Below are 26244 nucleotides of genomic sequence, written 5' to 3'. Positions count from 1 at the left end.
GCTCTCTCACATGTAAGCTGTAATTGCGATGGACAGAATGGCAACCAGGGCACCTGTGCTTTTTCCTCTTCTTCTGAAAGAACTCCCTCGTCCCCGTCTACACATGCTTTTTTGCGAAAGTGTTCTTTCGGAAAAAGGCTTCTTCCTTGTAGAATGAGGATTACCAACACCGGACAAACTCCTCAGTTCTTTCGATTTTTTTGCAGAAGAACGCAATTGCAGTGTGGACGTTCCTCTAGTTGTCGGAAAAATGGCCGTTTTTCCGACAAAACTCTGTAGTGTAGACATACCCTGAGTCACAGTAGGGGTTTTTCATGACTCAGCCCTCCAGCCAGGTCACACTTAGTTCCCCTTCCAGGGAAATCTTTCGAAGTCTCTCTTCTCGGGCAGTGTCAGGGAGTCCTCACACTTGCTGCCCTGTTTCTGTCACTCCCACAGTGACCCATGTATCTTCCTGTTCATTGTCCCAAGCAAAACCACACTGAAGTGAATGGCAAGGAAACCCAGTCCCATCCTCTACTCTGGATTCTAGGCCAAGGTCCCAAGCTTTAGGTCTGGGTCTGCAGCAACTCTACTACTTTCTTCTCTGGACTACTTCCTCTCGTGCTTCTTTAAGTTTCTCCTTCACTAACCTTTAGACCCCTCTTAGGCCTAGTAGACAGACCCTTCCTTGTGGATTTCTATTCTATTTCTCTGGAGTTTCTACCTCTTCTTCCTTCTCCCTTACATCAGAGATAGAGACGTTAGCTCCTCCCTGACACTTCCACCCTGATGCCAGCTTCCTGGCTTTCTAGAAGCCCCACCTGTTTCCTCACAGGTGAACTTCCTTCTGATTAGTGCCCTCTACATAAAACTACCTCACCCTCATTTCCAGCTTAATTGATTGATTGGGCTCACCTAGCCTAATTTCACTCTCTGAGCCAGTGTGAAGAGGTCACCCCATCATAATATGTTATAAAGCTCTAATACCTTTTGTAATGAAACATAATGAAAAACTGAGTCCAGTGTATAACGGTAACTAACTTTTTGATATAGTATAAAACAGCAAATTTGTGCCTTGGATCAAGAGCTAAAATAAGATATATTTTCAACTACGGGCTATCATCCTGATTTAATACTACTTAGGATAAGGGTTCTTAAGCCACTGCTTATTAGCTTACTTATAAATGTCCTCTAGGATGGTTGTGAAAGGGTTTAGTATTATTTGTTGACTTCTTTACACTTGATCTTACTCTTTTCACATTACAAGCGGGTTGTGGTAAAATGAGAAAACATATATCCTTTTAACTCCTATTTCAGTTCAATGAGAATTTGTTTCAATATCCAGGTTTCAGTGTGAATGTCAACATAACACGTGTGGAGAAACCTGTGATCGCTGCTGCCCTGGATATAATCAGAAACAATGGCAGCCTGCAACTGCCAACAACGCAAATGAGTGTGAATGTGAGTAGCATGAAAAGAGGCTAGTTTACAAGTAACAATCCATACAATTCAGATATTGATGTACTAATGGGAGGTATCTCCAGCACGTATACTGTGTTGGCTAGCTCCAAAGCTCCCAGCTGACCAGAGACTGCAGGTACCTGGCACTGCCTCAAACCGTCTCCTTCATACATAGCCTTCAACCGGACTGCCTGGAATATTGTACCCTGGAGGAAAATGGCTGAATCTATTTACATATTTATTAGCATTTATCTAAATTGTACCCAAGCAGGGCTCTGAATCCAGCCCCTAGATTTTGAGCCCTGGTAGGGTGGGAACGGTTAGAGGAAAATGAAACTTCCATAGATGTACCTTGCCTGATATTACAAGCCTCATTTTGATGCATCCACTAAAATATTCATAAGTTACTTTAGACCCATGCCACTTTAATATTTAGCAGGGAAACAATATATTGAGTTGGAAGATGAAACAGAGTTATTTATTGTGCATGGTTTTGTGACACAGCTCAGGTGAAAAACCCTTCTTGTCAACCAGGTACTTCAGAAAGAAAACCCTCTTTTGGGAAGAGGTGTGCTTTCTTATTTTAAGAGTGCTATCACATAATCTAAGTTCTTCAAAAGATTCTTGGATCTTCAAACTGCTTACAGGCAGTCCCCAGGTTACGTACAAGATAGGGACTGTAGGTTTGTTCTTAAGTTGAATTTGTATGTAAGTCGGAACTGGTACATATTGTAGGGGAAACTCTAGCCAAACATTTCTCCAGAGCTCAGTTTTATTCTCCCACACCTCACTTCCCTCAGTCCTTTATTCTCAAGCTGAGGTGCCTGCTGAGAAAAGCCGCTCTGTGTCTCCCTCATCTGCTGGGGGGGGGGGGGGGGGGGCACTAGCTTCGCGTCTCCCTGGTCTGCTGGGGGGGAAGCAGCTAGTGAGGGGTTGCCTCACCCCGTTTGTAAGTAGGGATCTGATGTAAGTCGGATCCATGTAACCCGGGGACTGCCTGTACTCAAAACAAAACCACACAGAAAGGAGGGGAGAGTTGCTCTCCTCAGAACACCAGCAGTCACCCTTTGTAGTAACCTAGTCACTGTATATTTGCCTCTAGTAAATGGAGGCAGATATTTTGCCTTCTTTCCTTTTCCCCTATGGGGGACTTCCTTTGCAGCCAAGCTTCCCTCATTTCAGACAAACATTTCACTCTTTTGTTCAGAAAACTGGGACATGGGACCCTTTTCTGGGGCTACGTCTAGACTGCAGGTTTCTTTCGGAATAAGCTTTTCTGGAAGAGATCTTCCGAAAAAACTTCTAAAAGAGAGCGTCCATATTGCCCAAGCTCATAGAAAAAGCAATCTGGTTTTTCGAGAGATATCTTGCATGTAAGCTGTGATGACTATGGGTGGAATGGCCACCAGGGCACCAGTGCTTTTTCCTCTTTCCTCTTCTTCGAAAGAACTCCCTCTTCCCCGTCCACACATGCCTTTTTCCAAAAGAGCTGTTTCGGAAAAAAGCCTTCTTTCTCTTAGAAAGAGGTTTATCAATGTTGGAAACCCCTCTCAGTTCTTTCGATTTTTTTTTTTTTTTGAAAGAACACGATTGCAATTTGGACATTCCTCAAGTTTTGTTGCAATGGCCATTTTTTCCGATAAAACTCTGTAGTGTAGACATACCCTATATCTTGAAGAGTCTGCGCTACCTTCTATACATGATATGTAACCACATGGCATCAAAATTGTAGCTATGGTGATAATAGCATTTGCTCTTCTTGTGTCTTCACCTCTTTTGAACAAACACAGGATTCTCTTCTCTCATGTCAACTAGGGATGTTAAGAGGCGGGTGCTTAACTAACCAAGTAGTTGATAGAATTTTTATCAACTACTTGATTAGTCAATGGGCAGCCCAGCTCAGTTCCGGCTTGCGCTGGGTGCAGGACCAAACCCTGCTGTGGCTCTGTAATTTAAAGGCAGTAGGAGCAGGGCAGCAGCACCATGGAGCTGGTGCTGTGGGGGAACCGGCTTTGACTCTGGCTCCCCCTAGCACTGCTCCTACTCCTCCCCAACCCTTGCTGCCTCTGACAAAGAGGTAGCAAGGGAGGGGGAATGCGAGTAGTTGACTTGACTACCTGATAAGCATAGTCTTATCAGGTAGTCAACTACTCCCTTACATCCCTAATGTCAACTTGGCACGCCAAAAGGCAGATGTTGTGACTTCAAGTTGTAACCCTGTTAGAATGTCAAGCAGATATATATTTATATAACTGAAGAAGTGGGGAATAAAAAGTGGTTTTGTTTTAATCAAAATTCAGAAGTGATCTCCCAAAATTGAGATAGTAAAAATGACATGAAAAGTTGTAAAAGCAGTAGATAGAAACTAGGCCTGTTGCGACTTGGTCATTGAATAAATTATAATTCATAAGGTTCTGTGCCAAAAATATTTAACATCTACTGCCACTTGGAAAAGGGATCCTTTCAGCCTGAAAGGGGGCGGGGAGAGAGAGAGAGAGAGAGTCTGTCTGTCTGTCTGTCTGTCTGTCTGTCTGTCCGTCTCTGTCCCCATCCTCGTCCCCCCTGTAGGTCAGGAGATTAGAGCAACCTTGCAAGGCTTCACAAAATTTCTATCTCTTGCAGAAATTCCTAACTCTTCTACTGAAAAATCAGTAGGTCCCTGGGAAATTGAGAGACCTGCCAAAACCTGCAAATTTTTGTATACATCCATAATATTGTACTTTTTAGCAAATAGTCAAAACTTCAAGAAATTGTATTGTGATGCATGAAGGGTATTACCTACCTGCTGTAAAAGTGACATGACTTCTATCAAAGTAGGTAATGTGATCTTACAGTAAGAGACATAGTCGTGGGCTCAGGATGCCAGTAGCCTTTGGCCATCAATGATATTGAGGTTCTTTTTGACATTTTCCATTCCCTTTCTGCCTTGTCAGAGAGCAGATTAGCCAAAGGTTACCTAGTCATTTTGGAAGATTTTGGTCCTGCTAGTTCCATCTTAACTGTGTTTAGTTTTCTGGAAGAACTTCATGTATGGACTGGAAAACGTAAATCAGATCAGAGCCTGTAGGGTCAAGATTTTGTTCCTGTCAACACAACAAAATGTGGCCCATGACTTTACTCATCACAGCCAGGATGCCACACTGTAGGAGAAAAGGTTCAGGAAAAGTCAGAGACCTTTCAGATATGAGGGACAAGAGGAATATCAGAATATGGAGGATGATCTAGAGGATCCACTCATTTAATTATACAAACAGCAAGACTGGGTAAGGAAGGCGCATTGTTCCCAGGATAGACTCCCACTTGTATCTGGCTTTTAATAGGATTATTTCGGTTGCTCTTTCTGAGCTACAAAGCACATGTGGGTAGGGCTAGGGTCCGTAGCCCTTGTTTGTAGGGTTTCCCTTGCATGGAACCTCTTTATTGTTACCACTGTTGTTGTGTTGATACTGTTCTGCCTAGTTGCCTGGCTAAAGGAAAGAAGACATTTCCTCCCAAGTCTGATGCAGAGCCACTCTGCAAGTGTTCTTACTTAAGTAGGTCACTGATCCCTTAATATTCAGATAAGAGTGGAAAAGGACAAAGCCAATGCCATCTCCATGTTCCTCAGTTATGTAAAAAAGAAAGGGTTTTCCTGTCTCCCTCTTCAGCGAAAGTTGAAGAGATCTAAGCAGGCAGTGCTTAATTTGTGCCAGGACTGAGTCCCACACCTCTAGGCTTGGCAGTTCATAGCCTGGCATCTTCAGGCGTACGACATCAGTTATGAATGTAAATACTTGCTCGAACCGTGCCACCTAATTGCCTGAGCCCTGACACTTTTTTCATGACACATTAAGCACTGCAGGTAGGCTAAAGGTGAGATTGAGAAGTTCAGTAAGACAAAGTCACAAGCTAGCCTTTGGTTTGTTACATCTGTTTGCTACTCTGATTAGTCACTTCTTTGAATTATGTTACAACTCTGGAAAAAGGAGAGGGCAAGGTTTCAGGTGCTTTGAGGGAATGAAGATAAGAGATTATGATAGGCTGATATTGTGCCTGATGGACAGATTTACAGGTGCTGCTCATTCGTTTGCAATACAGTAGTGTAACAGAGCAAGAGAAAATAATTAGATAAGAAATTCTATCCTGGGAACATCCACCACCCTGAACCCTAAACATATCTGCAGCAACTGTCCAAAGTGTTCAGCTGTTTTCAGATTAACCCTCGCCTTGCAACCAAGGCAAGAATTTTAGGTCAATATTGGACATAGACTACTTTTAGCAAAAGGCTATGACAAAATAACAGGAGATTTTGTTGGATTTAGACCAGCTTCATATAAATGGACCTATAATATTTTTCAGATTACCAAGAGGCTGATATTCACACAAGTCTATAACACACAACCTGATGTATCTCATATTTTTTCCAACATGTGAACAGTACTCCCAGGTCATAGAACTGTCTATTGGGCTGATGTTTATGTTACATATGCAGGCAAAATATGAGCTCTGGTAGGCTGTGGGTTCTTCTCTGGTCTTAGGTATTTCACTATGTTGAAAATTACTTCAGTCAGGAAGGGATCAAAAGTTAGGACACAATCTGAAGAGTTGAACAAGATTCAGAACTGGTGTGAGTACAGCTACATTATCTTCAACATAATAAACAAACCCTTATGAACCACACAGAAACCCTTATGAAACACACAGAATAAAAACACATCAGAGCTGAGATTCTAAATCCATATAAACTAGGAAACTGAGTTACTTATCACAGTCATCCTCCCCCTAATCTTGCTACTTTAAGTCAGTTGGAGTTTTGCCACGGATGGGAGTAGGATCAAGTCCATAATGCTAGAAAATGTGACAGGCTTTTTGATTTAAACATATTTGGGCAGTGAATAGTCCTCTGGTAATAGACTAGTTGTGCCTTCTAGCATCACTGCAATTGGGGTTCTGTGAGTTCCTCCACATAAGCCTTGTTATACATAAAAAATACTTCTGCCAAGTGACAGTGTAGCACTCAAACCTCAGTCCAGATGTGAATATTTTTGTAAATTAAAAAAAATATAGAACGTTTGGTCATGTTTTATTTTGAAAAATACCTCACCCAGATTGGGGGTGACCTAGTCAGGAAACATCCCTGTAATTTATTTGAGCCTCACATATATAGCTCTTCATTGAGTAACTGCACATGTGCATTCCAGTATAGGTGTATGTACACCTCTTGTGCACAGGTGTTGGAGGCTTTTCCCTTTGTAGCACTTTTTGGGGCTGAATGAGTGCTCTCTGGTGCCTTGTGCCACTGCAAACAAATATAAAGGGTCATGCTGCCACAGTCACTCTCAGTTCCTTCTTACCACCAGGCACATTCCTTGCTGGAGCTGTAGTCTTTGTTTCTTCATATTGTCCCTCTCTTAGTATAAATAGTAGCTGGAGCATTAGTTTTTAATCGTGTATGGTATATCTGTAAATAGTTATTTATAGGGTTAAGTTTTTAGAATACTGCCTTATAGGGTTATTGCTACTGAACTAGCACCCTATTCTGGATTCAAGGCCTGTCATTCATGTCGTCAGGCCTATGCCATTGAGTGACCCACTCTCAAACTGCCTCTAGTGTTCCAGAGTGGTGCATATAAGTGACAGGTGCCATATCTGTAGAAAGATCAAACCCCATTCAAAAAAGGACAGTAGTACCCGCTTTCGTAGTCTGCACTTCGCCCACCATTGGAATCCTTCTACTCCGAACAGGGAGCGACACCTCTGAGTCGGTTGGAGTGCTCCTCAAAAAGGTACTGCTAAGGGAAAAATCTCTGAGAACTGTGAACAGGGTACATACAAACACCTGCAGCAGAATGGACATGTGCAACACATCTTCAACATATCTTGAAGAACAATAGTTATGGTAAAGCAGTTGACTCTTTTTGGTTTTGAGAGGGGCATAGCCCCTCCCTCTGGCAAGCCTAATACCAAATGCTATCTTATGTCTAGAGATGATCTCAAGTTAATAGATAATTGAATTATTGCATAATGAAAGCTGACTTGTAATATTACTGTCTCAGCCTGCAACTGCCATGGACATGCTACTGATTGCTACTATGATCCTGATGTTGATCGACGCAAAGGAAGCTTAAATGTCAATGGGCGGCATGAAGGTGGAGGGGTCTGCATTAATTGTCAGGTAATAAGGTGCTTGGATCTTATAGACTATATGTAAATGAGACTTGGAAAGTATGCACAGAAGACTTCACTGAAAGGAATTCATGTTCTCTAAAGTCTGAAAAGGGATCACCTATGATTATTACACTTTTAAAATGAATGTACTACTTCAGTGGTTAAGAACATAAGAACATAAAAGCAGCCACACTGTCTTCCAATAGTGGCCAATGACAGATGCCCCAGAGCGAGTGAACAAACAGGTAATCCTCACGCAGTCCCTTTCCTGTCACCCATTTCCAGACAAACAGAGGTTAGGAACACCATTCCTACCCATCCTGGCTAACAGCCACTGATGGACCTAACCTGCATGAATGTATCTAGGTCTTTTTTGAACCCTGTTAAAGTCCTGGTCTTCACAACATCCTCTGGCAAGGAGTTACACAGGTTAAAGCACATGGAGTGAAGAAGGGATCTCTTAATGCACTAGCCAAGTAGAGGGAGGTGCAGGGGATCAGTGCTCTTTTAAGTAAGTGAGAGGAGAGGGAGCTCTTCCTCTGCTGTGGTTCAAGAGGGAGAGCTTGGTCTCCCCCAGTTCCCTTTTCTATAATGACCAGAGATGTTGACTCGAGTCCCACGACTTGAACTCGAGTCCGACTTAAGTCGCCTAGGTGACTTGACTTGAGACTCGACTTGGGTTCATTGTGACTTGAGACTCGACTTGAGACTTGCTAATTTTGTTAAATCGACTTGGTGAAAAAATTGTCCGAAAATGCCAATATTGATGGCTTGTACAAAAGTGACTTGACATTTTTTAAATTAGGACTTGACTCGAAAGTGACTTTAGGGACTTGAGACTTGAACTGTAGTGACTTGAGACTCAACTTGGACTTGACAATGATGACTTGACGACAACACTGATAACTATTATTTTTAAAAGGGCTAGACATAGACACTATGAAGTCCTCTAGAGACTTCGCTATTGCCAATCTATTTTATGTGGCAGGTGCTCAGATATTATAGTAATGAACAATGGTACAAAACTCTAAGATAAATGGATAGACAACTCCTGTTTCCAATCAAGGCTCTCTCATCCCACTGTCTCATCCCAAAGCTCTCGCATCCCTCTCTCATCCCACTGTCACTTTTCTCATTCAAACTACTGGAACTTGTTTTTTAATTTATAAATCATACCTGCTAGGATGAAAATACAGTTACCCAAGTTGAGAACAACATGGACATAGAGTCAAGAATCTGATGCATGTAAAAAGTACAGTTGTGTTGTCAAAAATAAGGAACAAGGAAAGGAAATGTCGAATGCAACTGTAGCTTGAGTATTTTTTTCCATCTTATCATTAAAAAAAGATCAGAGATTGCCCAAAAGGCAGCCAGGAGTCAATAAAAGTTCTTTTTAATAAAAAGAGGATGAAGAGATCTTTGTCTTCCACTTGACATTTCTATATAAGGCTTTGTTCAACCAATGCTGTAAGATTTGACATACTCATACTTCCTGTTAGCTCTTTATTCATGAAAGTTCATGATTTCTAAATTGCCTCCAGTACATAAAAGAGCAAACCAGACCTAAATCCATGAGTCCTGCAACTGATAATTGTTGGTAATTTGATTTTATGGAAATTAAATTGCATTAAATGAATTAACCATGAAATCCAGTTGTAACATTATCTTCATAGATAAGCATATAGATTTTACTTTACTTTTTCTATTTGTGTCATGGAAAGAAAGTGTTGGAAATGCATGCTTGAATAAACAACTAGTGGAACCTGATGCATGAGACATATAGATAGATACTGTTTTTTCAAGTCCGATAATAGTGCCCTATATAGTCTCTTCTACATCTGTGTGTCAGACAATATATTGCTGTTGAAGAGATTTATTTAATTAGAGAGAATTGTGCTTTCCATGTTCCCCTTTACCCCCAATATTGCTTTAAAAGCGAAAAGACACACAGATAACATGAAGTCCACTAGGGACTTAGCCTTTTGACACAAGAAATTAGTTGTAATTCAAATTCATGTGTGCTGTGTTTTCTATGAAACACATTAATGTGTCGAACACATTGAGATGTTTAAAAGACTGTCTCCTCTACTTACATAAAATGTATTTGTGCTTTGAATTTTATTTCTAGACTAACAGTTTAACTTTTATTTGAAGTTACTAATCTTCGTTTGAGACAAGTTAGTCACAAAAGTGTATCTTGCAATGTGGAAACAGCATGATGCTGTTGCAATCAAACTACACGTGTATGTATGTATGTAATTATAAGAAGGCAATATGAAAAGAAAATTAAAGAAATACCTGACAACAGTATAAAAATGGCAGTGCTTTTCCCCTGATATAAATTAGCAAAATGATAAAGGGATTGTGTGCAATGTCTAAAATGTAGTAATCGTTAAAAATTCCACGTTTATGTGAAATTACCCAGATTAATAACATCATAGCTGACCTTACAGATAAGGAACAAGAATTAAAGGCACTCTTTATTGCAGTATTATTGGATTTTTCCCCAAAATTATCCTGATTGTCTATAAAAAGAACTTAAATTAATCTTTGTGTGTGTTTACACTGAAGGGCTTAACTCGAAATAAGCTACGCAAATTGAGCTACGTCAATTGTGTAGCTTATTTCAAAATAGGGAGTGCCTACACAGTACTTATTCTGAAATAGAGCACTTTTCCTCCGACTTCCCTTATTCCTTATACAATGAGGGTTACAGGAGTTGGAGTAAGAAGTTCTCCAGCTTGACAGTATTTTGACACTATTTTGAAATAACTGCCTGCTGTGTAGACACGGGCTAAGTTATTTTGAAATAGCGCTAATTATTTCGAAATAGTGTTGCAGTGTAGAGGTACCCTTTCAGCCCTCTATTTGCTTATGTATTCTTCTGCTTGTTTTTCTTTCTCTTCTTATATTCTTCTCTTACTCCATTCTGCATAGCATAACACAGCTGGAATTAACTGTGAACAATGTGCAAAGGGGTTCTATCGTCCTTATGGCATTCCAGTGGGAGCTGCTGATGGGTGTATACGTAAGTCTTTTGCTGTTTGTTTAAATGTCATAATGGTATTTCCTATTCAGTCAGGGCAAGGGCTGTGTCTTTTGGGATAAAATTTTCTGAAGGGCCTAAGGTGCTTAAGTCTGATTGACTTTTAGTGAGACTTAGGCTCCTACTATGAGGCAGTTGCAGTAATAAAAGGCATGGATGAAGATTTCTGCATAGGTAGAGTGTTGTATAAATACCATTGTTGTCTGGAGGTGATGAGAGGAAGATACTTAATACAGAAAAAGTAAAGCTTTGAGTTAAGGGGTTTGTAAATAATAATACCTATCTTTCAGGGTTAATTAATTTATTCAGCACTTTGAAAATGTGAAGTAATCTGTACCTGTTAATTTCTAGTATTATTTATATTATGATGCATTTACAAGTACAATTGAAACTCCTATAGTTACAATGTGGTTTCTTTGCCAGAACAACAAATCAATGCATCTGAAGAAAAGGTTTTATTGTTATTTATTTAGGCTGCAGCTGTAATCCCAAGCATTCAGATGGTTGTGAGGAAGGATCTGGTCGCTGTCATTGTAAGGTGAATTTCAGTGGCGAAAACTGTGACCAGTGTGCTGAAGGATACTATAGTTTCCCATTCTGTGTCCGTAAGTATTTAATGAGACATATCTCTTTTTCACAGGCTTCTAATCACTTTCATATTCAACTGTATTATAAGTTACACTGTACTTACATAAAAAAAAATTAAAAAACCAGCAAATGGTCCTGTAGCACCTCAGAGACTAACCAAAATATAAATAGTATCATAAGCTTTCATGGGCACAACCCACTTCTTCATATGACAAATATGGAGCAAGGGATCCAGGGGTATGAATATATAGCACAAAAAGTGGAGGAAAGGGGAGGGAAAAAAACCCTGTCAATTAAAGTGTCTGTGCTAAATGAGGCTAATAGAGTGGGCTATATGCACTTATATAAAACGGCCATCATTGCATTGTTTTTCCACATTCATCACTCCATTTTAAAGCAACAGCCTATTTTTTTAAACAATAGAGCTAGACACTGTTTAGTTGCAATTTTGAATGGGGCAAATTTTACATATCAGATGCTTTCATGCCACATCATTTTTAATTAATGTATTTATTTTATTTTCATTATACATACAACCTTGGTCCAATACACAGTTATGACCTAAATCACTCCCATAACTTGTTCTTAAACCAGTAATCAGTGTATCAGCAAAAGTGTAGGAGGAAAATACATGTTTAAGATCATCACAGTTTCCCACTAGAACTTTCCCAAACTGCAGGCCCTGAAGCATCCCAAGGAAGTCAACAAAGCAAGGCCATTTTGAATCATGGGGAGTAAGTTCTAGAACTATTGGACACTAACGGCTCGTTTAGACTACATCCCTCTTTCGAAAGAGGGATGTAAATGAGGCAAATTGAAAGTGCAAATGAAGCGGAGATTTAGGTATCCTACGCTTCATTTGCATAATGGTGTCCTAGTGCTTTTTCAAAAAAGGGTTTTTTGAAAGTGCCCTTCTAGCCTGTATAGGACCATGTCTCTGTGGTTTCCAAAATAGCTGCTCCATAGAGTCTTCTCTAGACAAGCTTGGAGGACCCACTTTCCCTGCACTTTCCCTCTCAACTCACTCCATCTTGGAGGCAGGGAATAGCAGGAGGGAAGGAAGGAACCATAAGAAGCCTAATCCAAACCTACTGAAGTCCATGGAAGACTTTCCACAGGCTTTGAGTCAGGTCCATAATCAAAGTTGGCAGAAGAGAATATTGTGGGGTCATGTCTCCCTTTGCTTACCTGGTGGATTTCCAAAGAGAAATCTGCCCAGGAATTGTTGCAAACCTATGATCTTATTTGTAACTAATATTCCTAATACTATTCTTTATTTTAAAGGAATTCCTGTTTATCCTTTTACTACTCCAAATCCAGAATACCCTGTGACTGGGAGTATAATAGGCAAGTCCTTTCTTTTCTTGTATTGTTTCAGAAATATTTTTTTGATTATGTTGTCATATTTGGTGCTGTTGTAATAACAACTTTTTCAGTATTTGTCTTCTTACTAGAAATTCAACATATATTAATATTTATATTAAACAATCTAGCCCCAGAATGAAAGGCAGGTAAATATATTTTTAGTTGGATGTAGGCAAATTAAGAAGTTGACTTTTTTGCCTGACAGCATCATAAACAAATCCATTTTAGGATTTTCTTATACATGAACAGCTTGTCAACTGTCAGACAGTGAAAATTCTCTTACTTAAGGCTACCTTAAGAAAATTCTCTTACTTAATTCTCTTCTTCTGGTCCCTCCTACCCTGACAAATACTGCAATAATGCCCTTGGCAATGCAGCACTTTGATTTTTATAACTGCTACATGTTTCTTATTTAAAGGACAGTGCAAAACCAATTAAAATCCTTGGAAAGACTCTATTCAATTTAAAGGGCTTTCCAGTAAGTCCTGTCGAAGCAAAAGCCTCACTCAGTTTACGCAGCTAAACAGACAGTTTTATTGGCCAATAAAAGCAAAGTGAACCAAACGTGGTCCCAGCAGAGCTGGGCCCAGTAAGGCTGGCTAATACAATCAATCCTAGTATTTTATACCCTTAACCAAACAAGTCTGACGTCAGGGCAAGAAATCAAAGCGAACTTCAAAGAGGAATTGTTATCAGCAGAGAAAGAAACAGGTTTAGAGGGAGTTCGAGCTTCAGCTCAAAATAGTTCATTAACACATTCCAACAGCGCATCCTTCTGGCCCTTCCCCACCTCGGTGAAGGCCAGTTCACTCCCTCTAGTATACGTGCAGACACAAGAAACTGAAATGGCTTTTGTTATACAGAATGGCTTCTAGCTAAATATGAAATGGTTTCTACAGTCCTAACACAAGTATATATTTTCACATTGCAGAACACTGCAAACATGACTCAAGTGAAAGTATTCAAACTGCATTTTGCTGCTGATAATTTAAAAAAGATCTAGCACCCTTTTTGAGATCCTAAGCAAATACTACATTTTCTTATATTTAGCAATATTAGCTGAGATGCTATTGGTGTTTGAAAAAGGGCTTTCAATCTGTTCAGATTAATCGATATTGAACTAGTGAAATCTTTCACATATAATCAGACAAACATAAATCTATTTACATGTTTACAGTTGCATTCGACATTTCCTTTCCTTGTTCCTTATTTTTGACAACACAACTGTACTTTTTACATGCACAGCGTGCATCATATTCTTGACTCTATGTCCATGTTGTTCTCAACTTGGGTGACTGTATTTTCATCCTAGCAGGTATGATTTATAAATTAAAAAACAAGGTCCAGTAGTTTGAATGAGAAAAGTGACAGTGGGATGAGAGAGGGATATAATAGTATAGTCTTAGATCCTTCCATTCACCCAAACCTTGGTCCTTTAGAGCCAACCATCTCCACCTCATTTGATTGAGCTGAGAAGAATGACACTAGATTTGTGACCTCAAAAATAGTTTCCCTGGGTCAGATGTATGTGGATAAATCTTTCTCATTCATATTTCTAAAATGAAAAGAATAGGAAAGAGTAGGGATATAATAGTGTAGTGAATTAACCGATTAACTGATGAGCTTCTAGGTTAATGCTATAGACTACATGTATCCCTCCACCCCCTGCCAGTGAATTTTTTAGCAGGTTGGCCAGCAGCCCAGCTCAGTTCTGGCTTGCAATGGGTCCAGGAACTACCACTGCTGTGGCTCTGCATTTAAAGTGTATTAGGAGCTGGGTGGGCAGGCAGCCTGGCTCAGATCCGGCTTGGGCCTGGTCTGGGAGCTCAGGCCCACCCCCAGACAGGGGCTGCTGCCTCCCCGTGCTACTGCTTATTTATCAAAGGCAGCAGAACAGGGCGACAGGCAGCCAGTCCAAAGGGGAGCCGGTTTTTAAACTGTCTTCCCTTGTGGACCGACTCCTGCTTGGCACTTTGCGCTGCTGCCTCTGATACAGAGGCAGCAGCCCAGAGTGGCAGGGGGGCTCCTCGAGATGGGGCCTAAGCACACTGGCTGCCGACTCCATCCCTGGGGACTATAGAATAGGTGAGTAACGGATAAGAATTCATGAGGTTAATCGACTATTCAATTAATCGATAGCTATGACTCTCTGTTAGAGATGTTAAATAAGTGAATAAATTTCCATGGAAAAACCCAGAACTACAACTGTTCAAATTTTAGCTAGTAGCACCAGAATTTGAGGCACAAGAAAGACCCTTGTCTCCTGTTAGATGCTCCTATGGTTATGTAAATTGTAAATTTGTATTCCTGACACCTTTAATAAAATAATTTAGCTGAAACTTATGTGATTGCTCCTGTTTTTAAAACAGGATTTGTGTGCAAGTGGCATGTAAATAATTATATTAGTTACAGAACCATAGTGCTGGTTTTTAACCAGTATTAACCCGTGGTCTGTGAGGCTGCTCAGAAATGTAAAGGGGTTTTATGGGTTTGTGCTGAAGCTTTGTACAGCTCTTTCTTCTGTTTATGTTTGAAGATGGCTGTAAACCAGGATTTTTTGGCCCTCCATGTCAGTGTAAGTTCCATTGTTTTCTTTTTACTGCCTGAACTCAAATAATATACAAATGCCAACATTTTAAATCAAAGTGTAATGTGATCTTCAAGCCTGTAACACAGAAAATGTTTTCTTTTACAAAATGTATTGTGTAGCTTGCCAGTGCTATGGCTCTGGAGTGGTGGATGGCAACTGTGATGGAAAGACAGGACAGTGCCAATGTCGAGTTGGATTTCGGGGGCTTTCCTGTGATGCTTGTGCATTAGGGTATTTTTATTACCCTTTCTGTCAGGGTAAGCAACAGTACCCTCTTTCAGTAAATAAGACCCTGATCACATGGATGCATCCTTGTTCTATGTAGACTTTTTAGTAAATTTTTCTGCATAGTCCGATATTAATCAAAAAGTGGAAAAAAAATCCAGAGAAGGCGTTTTTCCCTCTAAATCATTCAGGGCACCTTCAGCTCACTGATATCTAATGCATGATGCATCTGTTGGATTCTGATGTGACTATGGATTTAATAATGGGCGATTGATGACAGTGGAACAAAAATGGGAAAAGTTCTGTTACCTTGGTTTTACAAAACCTTAAGTTTGGGCCTAGTTTGATTTGACAGTGCCCCCACAACTGCTACAGTCAGTATTAGAAAGCTGTTTTTAAGTACTTTTGCTATATGCCTACATACTATTGTTGGTAATAGTCTACAGAGAATGTTTAAAATGAATTTCAGTAGCCCAATTCCAAACTGAGATTATACAACTAGCCCACTGTTGTTTACTTCACAAGTAGGCCTGAAAACAGTGGTATTACTTCCAGTGTAGAGTACTGTCCCATCTGGCCCTGAATGAGAACCATATGGTACTCTCATGACATTGACATTTGGGCCAGATTCTGTCATGCTTATTCACAGTGATTTATACCTTTTTTCCACAAATAATCACTTTGAAATCCATAGAGCTAGTGCTAATCAACAGCATAAGGGTGGCAGAATCTAGCCCTTTATACTGGAGACTAGGAAGAAGGTAATGTTTTTTAGGAAGGGGAAAGAGGAATCTCTCTGCTGATACTGCCTGTAAAATTCTCTTCTTGTTTATAGTGTGTGCATGTAACTCAGCTGGTGTCCTCCCTGAAATCTGTGATTTCCTTGGAAAATGTCTCTGCCGCTTTGAGGTAGATGGACCTCAGTGTGACAACTGTCGCCGCGGCTATCATTCTTTCCCTCTCTGTCAAGGTAAGATTACAGGTGATGTGTATAGCATTGACCTGGCTACTGAGAGGCCAGACTGGAATGACCATACTTTAAGAGTCTGTCTTTGTATCGGCTGAGGTAGTATTCGTTATTGTAAATAGCTAAGATTCTCCTACATCCTGGATGGTGAAAGTTCATATTTTCCCCTTCTCCTGCTCTTGACTATTTAGAACACTAACTGCAGGCAAGTCTCCACATTTAGTAAGATCTTAGTTTTATATTTCTCTATGTCACATAGACAGATTGAACCCTGTAGTGGGGAAGGAGGGTCAATTACCAGCACAAATGCTGTTTTTAAAAATAAATGGCTATGAAGACTCTTTTCATATGGATGTTTACAGCACTAGCAGTACCACTGACATTGAACAAAATAAAATATACAAAGATGTGCTATGAAGGATTTGTTTTGTTTTTTTGAAGAGGGTCTCTGCTCGCTCATTTAGGGTACGTCTACACAGCAGGGCTAAAGTCAAATTAAGCTACGCAACTTCAGCTATGTCAATTGCATAACTTAAGTTGAAATAGCTTAATTCAGCTTTTGGCGCTGTCTACACAGCAGGAAATCAAAGGAAGAACACTTTTCCTTCAACTTCCCTTACTCTTCTTGAAGCGAGGGTTACCATGAGTCCGAGTAAGAAATCCTTCAGCTCGACATTATTTCAAAATAAAGTTTTGTAGTGTAGACAGTGAATTATTCCGAAATAACGCTGCTGTGTAGATGTACCCAGAAGTCTTTTGTTAGAGGGTCATCGATATAAGCTTTCTGTTTTATAAAATTCACAAAGAAGTTGCTTTTTATTTTGTAATTAAGAATCCGTTCTCCCCTTGTCAGTCATTCCTTATGTATTTGAGAGCAAGTGAAGGACCCTGGACTAGTCACTGTCTCATTTCGGTCATAAAAACCTATCGATGTCATTGGGATTGCACAGTTGTTTCTAAACAAAGAATTTGGCCCGGGTTTCCAATTTCCATAGCCTATGTTACTGCCCTGATCTGTACTCATCTGCTCTAAGCTTACACAAAAAGATGGCCATAATGGGTCAGACCTAGATCCATTTAGCCCAATATCCTGTCTTCTGACAGTGATAAATGCCACATGCCCTAGAGAGAATGAACAGAACAGGTAATCATCAAGTGATCCCTCTCCTGTCATCCATTTCCAGCTTCTGACAAACAGGAGCTGGGGACACCTTACCTGTACATTCTGGCTAACAGCCATTGAAGGACCTATCCTCCATGAACTTATCTAGGACTTTTTTGTTATAGCCGTGGCCTTTACAACATCCTCTGTCTGAAGTGCAAAGAGTTTCACAGGTTGACTGTGCATTGTGTGAAGAAATACTTCATTTTGTTTGTTTTATACCAGCTGTCTGTTAATTTCATTTGGTGACCCTAGTTCTTATATTATGAGAAGAAGTAAATAACACTTCCTTTTTTACTTGATCTACACCAGGAATGATTTTATAGATCTCTGTCAATGTCCCCTCTTAGTTGTTTCTTTTCCCAGCTGAGAAGTTCTAGTCTTATTAACCTCTCTTCATATGGCAGCTCTTCCATACCCCTAATAATTTTTTCTGTCTGTCTTTGTACCTTTTCCAATTCCAATACATCTTTTTTGAGATGGGGTGACCACATCTACACACAGTATTCAAGATGTGGAAATACCATGGATTTATATTTATCCCTTTCTTAATAATTTCCAGCATTCTGTTTGTTTTTCTGACCCCATCATTTTGTATGAATGATTGGGATTATGTTTTCCAGTGTGCATTACTTTGCACTTATCAACATGAATTTCATCTGCCATTTTGCTGCCCAGTCACTCAGTTTTGTGAAATCCCTTTATAATTCTTCACAGTCTGCTTTGGATTTAGTTATTTTAAATAGTTTTGTATCATCTGCAAATTTTGCCACCTCGCTGTTATTTGGGGGTATGTTGAATACCACTGGTCTCAGTAAAGATCCCTGGTGGACAACATTCTGAAAATTGATCATTATGCCTGCCATTTGTGTCTTATCTTTTAACCACTTACTGGCCCATGAAAGGACCTTCTCTCTCATCCCATGATTGCTTTGCTTAAGAGCCTTTGGTGAAGGATCTTGTCAAAGCATTTCTGAAAATCTAAGAACACTATATCTACTGGATCCCTTTTTCTACATGCTTGCTAACCACTTCAAAGAATTTTAGTAGATTGGTGAGGCATGATTTACCTTTACAAAAAACGTTTTCCCTAACACATCATATTCACCTATGTGTCTGATAATTCTGTTGTTTACTACAGTTTCAACCACTTTGCCCAGTACTGAAGTCAGACTTATCAGCCTGTAATTGCTGAAATCTCCTCTGGGGCCTTTAAAAAAATTAGCTATCCTCCAGTCATCTGGTACAGAAGCTGGTTTAAATGACAGACTGCATACCACAGTTAGTAGTTCTGCAGTTTCACATTTGAGTTTGTTCAAAACTCTTTGGTGTGTGCCATCTGGTCTTGGTGACTTATTATGTTTAATTTATCAATTTGTTCCAAAATTTCCTCTAATGACATCTCAATCTGGGACAGTTCCTCAAATTTGTCACCTAAGAAGAATGGCTCACATTTGGGAATTTTCTTCACATCCTCAGCTGTGAAGACCAATGCAAAGCATTTATTTAGTTTCTCTGCAATGACCTTATCATCTTTGAATGTTTCTTTAGTATTATGATTGTCTAGTGACTCACTGGTTGTTTATGAGGCTTTCTGCTTCTGAGGTCCTTAAATATTTTGGTTTTTTTTTTGCTACTGCTTTTTGAATCTTTGGCTAGCTGTCTTCAGATTCTTTTTTGGCCTTCCTAATTACATTTCTACACATGCTTCTTTCTGTTTTCCTCAGTAGGATTTAACTTCCTCTTTTTAAAGGATGTCTTTTTGCCTCTGACTTCTTTTACTTTGTTGCTTAGTAATGGTGATGCTTTTTTAGTTCCTTTCCTGTGTTTTTTGATTTGGGGTATTCATTTAGTTTGAACTTCTATTTTGATATCTTTAAAAAATGTCCATGTACCTTGCAGGGATTTCATTTTTGGCACTGTACCTTTTCATTTCTGTTTAACTAACTTCTTCTTCATTTTGGTATAATCCCCCTTTCTGAAATTAAATGCAGTCATGATGTTTTCTTCACCACAGGGATGTTAAATTTGATTATATTATGGTCATTATTACCAAGCAGTACATCTGTAGTCACCTCTTGGATCGGAGCCTGTGCCCCACTTGGGAATTAAGTCAAGATTTGCCTCTCCTCTTGTGGTTTCCAGGACTAAATTCTCCAAGAATCAGTCATTTAAGGTGTCAAGAAACTTTATCTCTATAGCTTGTCCTGAGGTTACATTTACCCAGTCAATATGGATATCATTGAAATACCACATTTTCATTGTGGTTTTTGTTTTTATAGCCTCTATAAACTCCCTGAGCATTTCATAGTCACTATCATTATTCTAGTCATCCTCATTTAATACGAGGCACTCTCAACTACACCCATCGTATTATTTAGACTTCTAGCATTTGTAGATAAGCACTTAAAATGTCACTTTTAGCTCTGTGTCATTGTGTGATGTAACTGCATTAGACTCTTTTTCATCTGCTTCTCATCAGATCCTACTTGTATTTTATCATCTCCTAGCCTCTCCTCCTTACTAGGACCTAGAAAATTTCCATTAATAGAGACATCCCTTAGGGGAGCATCTATCTGAACTACGTGGTCCACACCAATTGGCTTTTTCCCAGTCCTTTGTATAAAAACAGCTCTACCACCTTCTAAATACGTGCAATCTAGTTTCATTTTGGTTAAGGTGAAGCACATCCTTCCTCTATAGGCTCCCCTTTTCCCAAAAGTTCCCTCCTCCTACACAATTGCCTCATACACACACATTGAGACCCCACAGTTCTGTCTAACTGGTTCTGTATGTGGAACTGGAAGCATTTCAGAGAATGCTACCATGGAAGTTTTCTGCTTCAGTCTCTTACTTTGCAGCCTAAACTTGGCCTCCAGGACCTATCCTTCCTTATGCCATGGGTACCTACATGTACCACAATCACTGGCTGCTCCGCAGCACTACACATAGTCTGTCCAGTTGTCTCAAGAGTTGTGCAACCTTCTCACCCAGCAGGCAAGTCACCATGCGATTCTTCTGTGAGCAGAAAGAAGGGGAGAAGCATTTTGGGGCTTCCCCTGCCAATTCTTATAGTTCTCCTTTCGTTTTGAAGATTATCTCTAGCTGGGGTTCAGGAGACAGAAGGTGTGGGAACAGGAACTTCCTGGCGTTTCACTGTAAATATGTAATATAAAGTTCTTTTTCACATCCATCTTCCTGCCCAGAATGGCTGCTTAACCCAGCAATAATCCATTTGATTTTGCTGATACCTTGCTGAGCTGTTGGATAGACTTTTATCTTTGGGGGACTGGTTTGAAACTGTTTCCCCAGACTTAGAATATGTCATATAGAGCAGAATTTTATAATTTTACATACAATGTTGCTACACATATTTTACAAGTATAATAACGTTCAGCAGATTGTAAGTTTTCAAATGGTACCTCACAAGTTGTGCTTTATACAGCATTTATCTTCTAAACGGTTACAAAATGGCACAATCATTATTTTGATTTAGTAAATTCAAGAGACACTTGAATTTACTTGATGTTCTCATTGTATGCCTGTTAAAGGACTAGAGAATTCTTCGTGCTCTTAAAAAAAATCCAAAGTACTAGTTTGAGTCAACAAACAAAATGGATGGAATAAAATATACCACATGGCTCTTTTTTTTTTTTTACAGATCTGGAGTACATTAAAATAGTTAATGAAAAACATCAAGTCAGAGTTCTTCATTGGTACACACAGTTCAGTGGTTTCAAAGTACTTAGACCATGCTATAATTTTTTTTTAGTTGGAGGTGAATCAAATAGCAATCTAGTGTAGCAAATGTAGCCCATAGTGAACTGGTTTAAACTTTTAACCCTGAAATCTGCAATGAAACATCTAAAAGGAGAACTCATGCAAAAGTAAGTCACAAAAAAGATTGTAAAAGATAATTAAACATAAAAGAGAAATTTAAAAGGGGTTGTGCAATCAAAGTAAAACGGGAGACACAGTTTCTTTAACCACTCTGTAACTGTGCGCAGTTATAAAACTGATGTAATGGGACATGGCAGGATATTTGGAAAAAAAAATTTATGTAGTGTAACATCAGCGTTCCTTGGAAAACTTGTTTGGGAGGCGGGGTAAGAAAAACAGTTTGGCTTAGTATAACATTATCAATCTGTGGGCCAATCCCATTTAAGATTAAATCACTGTTCCTCCAGCTATACACACTAGTCTGGGCCAGATTCTCCTCTCACTTACTGCCTGATCCTTTCCCATTAAAGTCAATGGGAGCTTTGCCATTGATTCATTGGAGCAGGATCAAGCCCTTACACCGATGTAAGTGTGTTTAAATGAAATGAGACTTTAACTCTCAACATTTAAATTTTGTGTATTTATTTACTATATTGCTATAGTGGCTAGGAGCCTCAATGACCAAGACCCCCTTGTACCAGATGCAATACAAACATAGAACAGAAAAGAAGGCCCTTACCCCAAAGAATTTACAATATAATGTTCAACTATAGGCATTGGTACCACTGAAGAAGACATGTTTTTGGAAGAGGTGGGATGTGTTTTGCTTTAGCAGCTCTTTCCCTCACATACTGACTGGGCAGTGAGTCCTGCTGCCTCCTTTAATCCCGTGAAAGGAACACAGCAGAGTAAGACAGCTTTGGCAGCTGAACAGAGAGGAACTGAGAGAGGGAAACCAGAAACACATAAATGGAACAGAGAAGCAACGCTTAAAATAGAGGCAGATCCAGTAAAAACACCCAGCTGAATAGCAATTATATACCGACACAGATTCACAAACTATGTGCTAGTTCTTTTGCAGTACTTCACAGCACATAAACTAGTTTTTTTGCACTGTGGTAGAAATTCATTTGAGAGTTTATTGAACTAAAATCAGTCAGCAGCTTTTAAGGTGAACACTATGTATCAAATTGTTGTGCTAATAAATTACACTTGTCATTATGGCATATCATACTGCTCTACTTCCTTACTGTTTGAGGTTATCTTTTCAAAATTTATGTACTTTCCTCAAATAATTTTCCTTCAGTTTTAAGGTGAATTTCTATCCTCTGTGTAGTTTGCCAATGATCAAACTCAGTCTTTTTTGGAACAATACATTGTAGCATTACAATAAGACACTATTATCTTGGCTGACCAGGCAATTATATTCTAAGCTGCTGTTTGCAGATGTTTATTTTTGCTGGTAAAATCATTGTTTTGGCTGAATGCTTTGTGTTTGTGTGCCAAAAGTGAGTTTTTTAGAACATTTTATTGTAAAATAACTGCAGCTTTGGATAACTGCTGTATGAATAGTTATTTATCAATTCCCCCCCTGTGTAGAATGCAACTGTGATGCTATTGGATCACTGGACAATACATGTGGGCCTAACGGTCAGTGTCGGTGTCGTACAAACTATGCTGGACTTAGATGCAACCAGTGTGCTCCAGGTTATTTCAGCTATCCCAGATGTTTGCGTGAGTAACAGCAGCTGCTTGTTTTGCTTTGCTTTCTTTTTGTTTTGTTACTCAGAGAAAATCAGTTAATTCCCCAACAGTGTTTCCATAAAAAACTACAGATAGCAAAGGTGTGAGTTATTGTAGGCAGAAATAGTAAGTAGTTCCCTCCTCTCCCTGTCTTTCTGATATATTGTTATGTAGCTGCTCTGTGGGTCAGGTGGCTGAGGCTACCAACTGTAGTTCTTAAAAGCCTCATTAACCTCTCAGGCCTTGTCTAAACTGGGATTTAAAGTATGATGTTAGCTAATGTGTTAACTAACATGCTCTAAAAGTCTAATGCTTGCTGCCTTTAGCAAGTCTACCTTGATTAAGTCAGAGCCAAAAGGGGATCCTCAGCTTTAACTCAACTAGTTTGACATGTATTAAAGTAGACATTGCCTTGTAAACTTTCAAAGGATGTTAGTGTGTAGTAGCTCTCAAGTGCTAACATCACACCTTAACTCCTTGTCTGCATGAGAACTAAAAGGGCTAGATCCTGCGTATCTTTACTCATCTTAGGAACCTTGCTCACTTGATCAGTTCTACTGATCAGACTAAAAATGGATTATATAATTGATACTACAGAAACCTAGACGGGAGAGTTATCACACAGAGTGAAATATTCTGACCCTGTCTAACATGACTGTGCCGCCCCGTGCCGCCCCGCGGCGTCTCACCTAGAACCTCTCCCCTAACACCTTGAATCAATCCTTTGTCTCCTCTCAGACGTCTTTGTCTTCTGTTTCCCACTCCCTAGTGAGGCGGGAGGTGAAGGGGGGCCCGGGCCCACCCACTCTCACGGGCCCCAGCCCAGGGCCCTAAGGGTTCGGGCTCAATTGGGCCCGACCCGGCTGACGGGGGGTGAACCCTTAACGCATCAGCCCACCAGTCAATTCCCGACTCTGCCCTGGGCTGCTTCCTCCCCTTCCCGCGTCGGCACTACTTGGCACCCGGCCGTACCGATCGGGTCGCTCACCGTAGATGCCCGGCGTCTCCTCGGGGGGAGGGGGAGGTCAGGGTACCGGTCTGCCGCGTACTCCTCCAGCTGTTGCCCTTCGTCAGGGGCGATCGCCTCTGCTCTCCCCTCCGCGCTCCTCGGCCGGGCCATTTTAAAACTGGCGCCGAGGCCGTGACCCCAGCCTCTCCCAGCGGCCTCACCTCCCGCGTCCGGACGGCCTCACGTTACCGCGGCGCCGTATCCCACAGCCCCGCGGGGTCTGGCTGACGTCACCCACCGCGCCGAGGACCAGAGTGTCCTGCGCGGCTGCCGAGCAGGCTGGGCAGAGCTGGCTGGCGCCTGACACCCCGCCGTACAGTGCCGTGCAGGGGGGCGCCTCCGCTCGTTGCGGGTCTGTCCCGTCACAATGATATTGAAATAATGTGTTTGAGTAGTTTAAACATGGTTGTTATGTGCTCGATTATAGGTGTGGTTGTCATGTGTCTGGTGTCACTGACCATCTTGAACGGGTGTTTTTCTTTCCTAAGAATCAGGGTCATTAAAAATTTATTTCAGTTTGACAGCACCAGAGGAGCTATATGTTGCACAGTACGATTATAACTGGCTCTCAGGAAAACATCCAACAGCTGTTAGGGAACCAGCTGCTACTCAACAAGAACTATTGTTATTAATAGGTCCAACTTTAGACCCTGATCCTGTGAAGCCACATGCTTAACCTCATCCATAATGGGTGGCCTTACTCACTTCGGTGAGACTACTCAAAATGTGTAAGTTAAGCATGTATGTAAGTCATTGCAATATTGGGGTCAGTAGTGTGGACAGGAATGTGAAGGTGACCACAAACATGAATGTTCTCCGGGTCAAAGGCAAGACTCAGTTTTTAGCCCTTCCCAATCTGATGTTAGAACATATTGTGTGCTGTCTCCTGGCCTAGGAAAGGTCTTTGCCTTAAACTTTCTGTAACCTTAAACAGGACCAGCAAAGAAAACCCAGACCCCCTCCTCCCAGTCTGCCCTCAGATTGAAACAAAGAACAGAAGAATGATTGTAGAGAATTCCTGATAATCCTACCTGCTTATGTTAAGAAGGGAAAGATCAAGTCATCATGTAACACTTGTGTGAAATAAGGCACTCAGATTTTATACTGAGGGGTGCATAATTAATAAGCTCCTAAGTAGAGAGTGTTTTTAATAGTCTTATTGCAAAGAAGATCAGGAATGTTGCAGACACGTAATATTAAGTTTTAAAATTTCACAGTCCTGAAATAGGTTATTTCTTACTAGATGTAGCTTGAATCTTACTAAATAATGATTTTTGTTCAGCTTGTCAGTGTTCTCCTCATGGTTCCTACCAGACCACATGTGAGTCATCAACAGGGCAATGTGAGTGTCGAAGAGGAATTACAGGGAAGCAGTGTGACACATGCCTTTCAGAAGCCTACAGTTTCCCCTATTGCCAAGGTAAGGTTTATGATGGAAAATACTGTATCTTGATGCAAAATGCATACATTTGTGCCACTGTGTTTCCCAGTGCACTCCACTGTATAGATAACGTGTTAGGGGATCAACTCCCTCAGTCTTTGTAACCCCTTCTCACCCTCGTGCCTTTAGTCCCATTACTAGGGGTTGGTTCCCCAGTCCTTGCAACCCTGTTCCCCCGCAAGTGTGTTTAGTCCAGTCTCAGCACTCCTCCTTGGTATTGGAGTCCCCATAACTGCCGAGAGGGAAGGAGGACCTGGACCCTTCCTCTCTCCAGGTCCCAGCCCAGGACCCTAAGAACAAGCGTGAATGACGTCCTGTTCGGCCGGGGGGAGCCACAACTCACTGGCCCACGGGCTGTCCTTGGCACTGTCCTGGGCTCCTTCCTTCCTTCTGGCTGGGCTCCGTCTGGTCACTTCAGTCACCCCTTGTCAGCCTCTCCGGTCTCAGCCGCTTGGGGTCTCATCACTCTTCAGGACCCCTGTTCGCCTGCCTCTCTGGAGTTTCCTGCCGCCACGCTCTCTCCTCCTCCCAAGGGTGGGCGCCCTCCTTTTCAAAGCCAGCGCCCTCTTCCCGGGATGCTGGTGAATGCGCTCCTCGGCCCTCTGGTCCGTCTGCCAGTGGAATTCCTTCCTCCTATGCAAGCGGCTGCGACCTAACAGGCTCTGCAGCACTGCTTACGTGCCACGGCGCCGGGGCCGGGTGCGGGGCTTATCCCTTCAGCCCCTGTCACCCCATCACATAATGCGATAGAAATCCCATTGAAACATGTACAAGACAAATGAGGGAGATAGAGTGGAT

At 40.9% G+C, this 26244-nt stretch overlaps 1 protein-coding gene across 4 annotated transcripts in view; it reads left to right on the top strand.

The window, feature by feature from the left end:
- The window catches only part of LAMA3 (laminin subunit alpha 3), a 194752-nt gene that overhangs the window by 43113 nt on the left and 125395 nt on the right, over nt 1–26244 (top strand). For 2 of the 4 annotated variants that reach the window (XM_014570532.4, XM_025181719.3), the window contains exons 7-16: nt 1328–1443; nt 7479–7597; nt 10528–10618; nt 11110–11241; nt 12509–12571; nt 15126–15164; nt 15299–15436; nt 16240–16374; nt 22853–22987; nt 25288–25425. In XM_014570532.4, the coding sequence (XP_014426018.3) occupies nt 1328–1443; nt 7479–7597; nt 10528–10618; nt 11110–11241; nt 12509–12571; nt 15126–15164; nt 15299–15436; nt 16240–16374; nt 22853–22987; nt 25288–25425 (1106 nt within the window). The remainder of the gene's footprint in view (nt 1–1327; nt 1444–7478; nt 7598–10527; nt 10619–11109; nt 11242–12508; nt 12572–15125; nt 15165–15298; nt 15437–16239; nt 16375–22852; nt 22988–25287; nt 25426–26244) is intronic. The other 2 variants (XM_025181720.3, XM_075920832.2) reach the window with 2 other exon arrangements.

Source organism: Pelodiscus sinensis, chromosome 2 (genome assembly GCF_052426305.1).
Source record: "Pelodiscus sinensis isolate ZL-2025 chromosome 2, ASM5242630v1, whole genome shotgun sequence".
Classification (NCBI taxonomy): Eukaryota; Metazoa; Chordata; order Testudines; family Trionychidae; genus Pelodiscus; species Pelodiscus sinensis.
Note: the sequence above shows the minus strand (reverse complement) of the source record. Positions and strands in the feature narration are given on the sequence as shown.